Genomic DNA, 5,690 nt, shown 5'->3' with positions numbered 1-5,690 from the left:
AAGCCCCGGTCCGGCGCCTTATATAAGGTCACTTCCGAGTGACTGACTTGTAGGCCCGGATGATCTTATCAAATCCCGCAAACAGTCGCGCGCGCGATACGTGGCAAAAAAGGTGGTGCGAAGATCGAGGCGGCCTGCCTAATCCGTCCCGATTACTACGGCCTCCCCCGCCCGGCACGCTTCCCAAAATCCGAATCCCGTGAAATCCGCAGACGGCAGAACAACCCGTCAGACAGATTTTTTTTTCCATATCAACACTCGAAACTTAACAACGAAAGTTCACTCGACAAAACCAAGAATGGATCAAGGCGACTGAACAAGCAGTTGAAGCCATCATGAATGTTCATTCGACCTCTGTGCGAGACATTCTCAAAGCACAAAAGCTGAATCGGAGAGATTATCAACTCCTTCTCCACTCGAACCCTGAACCATTCGGGGCCTAATGATGAAGCTATGTACCTAGGGTAGGATCATAGACCTGACTTAGACATCCTCCCCTAGGACATCACCGTAAAGCCAGGATCATTCAAAGGGTACCATCATTCACTCGATCAGAGACGTTCCACTCGGAAGAATCAATGTCACTCGACCGTCGCAAAAGTCACTCGACGGACAGAAGAGCTAAAGCCACTCTGCATGAACAACGGTCGGGCATTTACTTATAGGCTTAATTGTCATTTATAACACTTTAGTGTGGGCGTTACCAGTAACGTTCTCTCTTCAATGTACCTTAAACCCTCTGTGACGTGGGCTGGCTGGGGTCCTAGCGCACTCTATATAAGCCACCCCCCTCTCCACAGGCACAAGGGTTCGCACCCCCTCTAACTCACACGCATATCATCCAGTCGACCGCCTCTGGGCTCCGAGACGTAGGGCTGTTACTTCCTCCGAGAAGGGCCTGAACTCGTAAAACTCGCGTGCACAATTCCTCCATAGCTAGGATCTTGCCTTTACATTCCTACCCCCATTCTACTGTAAGACTTAGAACCACGACAGACTCCGCCTCCTCCGTCGCTGGAGCTCTCTCCCTCCGCCTTATCGAAATGAGAAAGGGGGACGACACCCCGCTCACATTCAAAAACGACAAAAACCAACAGTAAACCGGCCGGGGAGGGCGGGGCCAAGGAAAACAGGTTAAAAGCAGAAAACCACGCCCGGTAAGAAAACCAATCCGAAAACCAACACAAAGCAAGACAGGACCGGACGCGAATCTTAGCGCGAGATCGGACACAAAATTGAATAAATGCGAATTGAAAAATAGTCAACTGAAAAATAGCAAATCCGAAAAGAAAACATCTGCCAGCAATGAAGATTGGAAGATTTGGCGGGCCGACTTTGATGTTGTGCCAGCGGGCGGCGGCTTTATCACCTGCCTGTTTACGGAGGACCCGTGACAGCATCGCTTGCCTCCTGGCCTTGGGAAGTCGAAAGACTTTCTGCGAGAAGCAAGAAGCCTATTTTCAGGAGTGCTGCCGGCCGGCCGGCAAAACCAACCGTCCGAGAATGGCCGCCCCCGCCCCCGCCGCCGGGAGCAACCTCCACAGCAAGACCCTCCTCAAGAGCGAGCAGCTCTACCAGGTAAATCAAACCCTCCCTCTTGATCCCAACCAGATCAAATCACCACGCGCCCGAGACTTCCTCGATCCATTTCCTCAAAGCCGTCACATGACCACCAATTTATCCGCCTTCTCTGCTGCCGCAGTACATACTGGAGTCCACGGTGTTCCCGCGCGAGCCCGACTGCCTCTGGGAGCTGCGCGTCGCCACCGCGGCCCACCCCATGTACGGATCCGGTCCGATTCCTGGGATTCCGGCGGTGCGTTTTTTGTGCCGCCCTTGCTCGAATGGTGTTTGACTTTTTGCCCGTACGGGCGTGGGACCCGCTACGTGCAGGGCTCGCATGGCGGCGTCGCCGGACCAGGTGCAGCTGTTCGGCCTGCTGATCGAGATGCTCGGCGCCAGGAACGCCGTCGAGGTCGGCGTGTTCACCGGGTACTCGCTGCTGGCCACCGCCCTCGCCCTCCCCGACGACGGCAAGGTCAGATTTCCACCGTTTGCTGGCTTCCTGGTGTGTGCGCGCACGGCCAGTCCATTTTCTTTGACCTGTGTTACATGTGGTTGATGGCAGGTCGTGGCCATCGACGTTACGCGCGAGAGCTACGACGAGATAGGGGCGCCGGTGGTGGAGAAGGCCGGGATGGCGCACAAGATCGACTTCCGCGTCGGGCTCGCGCTGCCGGTGCTGGATCAGCTCGTCGCCGAGGTGCGTGCGCGGCGCATCCCCCCTGCCTCCGTCCGTGCTCGCTTCGCAGTGTTGCAGCCTAATGACATTGCCATTGCAGGATGGCAACCTGGGCAAGTTCGACTTCGCCTTCGTGGACGCGGACAAGGCCAACTTCCACCACTACCACGAGCGGCTGCTGCGGCTGGTCAGGGTCGGGGGGCTCATCGCCTACGACAACACGCTATGGGGCGGCTCCGTGGCCGCGCCGGACGACGAGGCGCTGTCGGAGCGCGACCGGGAGCTCGTGGGGATCGCCAGGGGGTTCAACGCGGCGCTCACCGCCGACCGCCGTGTCCAGGTGTGCCAGCTCGCCATCTCCGACGGGATCATGCTGTGCCGCCGCGTCGCGTGATCGATCGGCACGTGTGTGTGGTCGATGTTGATGTTGGTGCTCGGTTGGTGTCGATCGGCACGTACTGGATTGGTCTGAATAAGAATAAGCACCTCAGATGTTGCAATAGTGCTGAGCATGAGCTGTGGATAATGGGTTAGGGTGGAATAAACTGTAAAAAAACCACCATAATTGAGGATTCTAATTTAACAAACCACCATCTTTGATTTTCTTTTTCTTCAAAAACCCGTCGCAATTGTGCTGACAGTTTTCAGAAAACACTGATTGACCAATTAGAGTGGTTTAGTGAAAACCTGATGCCTTAAGCCCGCGTGTAAGTGATAACGTGGCAAGAAAAGTCAACAATGTTTGCATAGACCGTTAAGTTGATATAGGCCCACTTGTTAGCATCTCCCGTCTCTCTTCATCCCTTCCCTCGCATTTTGTTGAACAACCGACGAGCTCACCAAAGAGCTCGTTGCCGGCACCTTCGCTCACCCATGGCCACTACTTTGATGGATGATGTAGACCGGCGACGTTGTGGAGGAGCTCTACACCTAAGTCGGCAGCGGCGAGGTCCTGGTTCCAGCTCAGACGAGAAGTAGCATCGGTGCCCATCCCGTCGCGAGGTGCTCCTCGCCGCCTTCCACCCTGTCACCTCCGTCGACGCTCAATGGTCGTTGTCTCGCACGGCGGTCCGCACACACGGCCAAACTCCTATCGCCTCTCCCTGCCGGCCGAGGCTTGACAGCCACAACGGTTCCCGTGCCCCCCTCATCCCCCTTCACAAGCTGGCTTCCTCTGCAGTCATAGTGCTCCCAGATGGAGGCAGGAAAGACTCGGCGGCGGGAGGCAGGGGCACTGCAAAGCAGACTCGCTGGCGGGCGCAAGGCGGTGACGGGTACAAGGCAGGTTCGCTAGCGAGTGCGCGGCGGCACTATAAGGTAGGCTCGTTGGAGGGCGCGGGGCGGCGCAAGAGTGCACTACGGCGTGGCGGCCGTGATTTGGACTAATGATTTGTTTTTTATGAAACTTGAGCCGGTCAAACCTTAGCATCGTGAGTATTCCCTCTGTTTTAAAATAGATAACTTAACTTTATATTAATTTTAGTATAAAATTAGGTCATATATTTTGAAACGGAGGAAATACGTGTGTGACGGGCACAGTTCATACATGTGGTGAGCTTGCAACAACATCGGGAAAATATGATGGCAGCATAAGCTTTATTCTCACCGGAAAGAAAAGTTCGAGAAATAATTGTCTAGTCAGAACATAGGCATATATGCTGCACGCCGGCCAAATAAGAAAGGAACCGGTAGACTTGCTAATCAGAAGCACAATCATTGTTACCTAAACTAAACAATACAACATGGATCTATGTTGCTAAACATGAAGCTTGCTAACTTAGGCCTTATTTGGTTTCAAATAAGTCACCAATTTATAAGTCGAAAAATGAAAAAAATGACTTATTTTGCCAAACAGACTCAACTTATAAGTCATCCCAACTTATAAGTCATAAGTTGCTTTACCCAACTTAAAACTTATAAATCACCCCCTTTTGCATGGGTCTCACCACCTTTACATAAAAAAAACAAGATGGAAAGATGTGCTCAGGTGACTTATAAATCAGGTGACAACCAAACAGACGTGACTTATAAATCATTGGTTTTAAGTCAGCTGATTTATAAGTCAGGTGACTTATTGAAACCAAACAGACCCTTACATTAATATTGCAAAACTTGGGGTTGTGTTGCATAATTAAATGCACCATACTTACCCCTAGAAATTAGTACATGTCGAACCCCTGGAAATTCAATTCCAAAGTGCAAGTGTGTGCTACCTTGGTTTTTTGTTGTTTCTGCACATGCCTCGCTATCGTGCACCGCACTCTTTTCCCTTGGTGAATCTTGAATTTTACCATTTCATACTGGATTACTTGATTTACATAGATCTTGAGGAATCCAGAACATATAAGGATCTACTCCCTCCGTTCGGAATTACTTGTCGCGGAAATGAATGTATCTAGATATATTTTAGTTCTAGATACATCCATATCCGAGACAAGTAATTCCGAACGGAGGGAGTAGTAACTAACAGTTGTATAATCTATGGTTGTACATGAATATACTTTAGTTATATAGTGGATATTGAACAGGAAGATGAAAATCCATAATACAATAGAATTTGGTCTATCGTGGCAGTAAATTTTGGGCATACTCTCTTCCCTCAGTAAATAATGAAATTTATTTTTTTCATCTTTGATTGCCTGATTTATAAAGATTTGAAGGGATCCAATTGAGTTTTTTTTAACACAATACAGACGCAAGCGCTCATATACACGTGCACACACACACCGGAAATCCTGAAATAAATCCAGGATTAAATGCGAGCACCATGATTTGAACCCTGATGGACCGGGGATGTCACAGTCCCTCTAACCATTGAACTACAAGTTGATTCGCATTATCCAATGGAGTTAATACATAAAGAAAGAGCTAGTAATGAAATGGCGGTAAATGCATCCAATATACATGGTGGAAACTGAACATCCCACTATTGCAAACCACCCCATTAGCTGAGATGATGATGAAAACCATAGCACAATGCATCCTAAAATTAAAATTTGGCCTACCATGACAGCAAAAAAACATAGCCTACCCTAACTTGTTTGGGACTAAAGGCTTTGTTGTTGCTATTGTTGTTGTTGATGGCAACAAAAAAAATAAGGCGACTGAGATTAGCTATATATGTCGACATAAGAAAAAAAAATGATCTAATGTAAATTTAGGGCTAGCATCTAGCTTACCTAGTTAGAAATAAGAGGATGGATAAACACAAACATCAAATTGGAGTCCTGGATCATGAAAATCATCCCTCAATCCTCATAATCAAATGAAAATATTAATTAACAGAACAATATGGTATCACTTTTACTCCCTTCGTTCCGAATTACTTGTCTTAGATTTGTCTAGATACGGATGTATCTAGCACTAAAATGAGTCTAGATACATCCGTATCTAGACAAATCAAAGACAAGTAATTTAGAACGGAGGAAGTAGAATATTATGCCGGAAA

The 5,690-nt window shown here is 49.0% G+C and overlaps 1 protein-coding gene across 1 annotated transcript; it reads left to right on the top strand.

Moving 5' to 3' along the window:
- Positions 1-1,382: 1,382 nt before the first annotated feature.
- On the top strand, positions 1,383-2,845 carry LOC119297496 (tricin synthase 1-like). The gene is made up of 5 exons (XM_037575265.1): positions 1,383-1,578; positions 1,703-1,782; positions 1,894-2,038; positions 2,129-2,263; positions 2,343-2,845. The coding sequence occupies exons 1-5, from the start codon at positions 1,504-1,506 to the stop codon at positions 2,634-2,636; spliced, it is 729 nt and encodes a 242-aa protein (XP_037431162.1). The 5' UTR covers positions 1,383-1,503; the 3' UTR covers positions 2,637-2,845.
- The last annotated feature ends 2,845 nt before the right edge of the window (positions 2,846-5,690 follow it).

This window comes from Triticum dicoccoides, chromosome 5A, assembly GCF_002162155.2.
Source record: "Triticum dicoccoides isolate Atlit2015 ecotype Zavitan chromosome 5A, WEW_v2.0, whole genome shotgun sequence".
Lineage (NCBI taxonomy): Eukaryota > Viridiplantae > Streptophyta > Magnoliopsida > Poales > Poaceae > Triticum > Triticum dicoccoides.
This window is presented reverse-complemented; position numbering and strand designations above follow the sequence as displayed.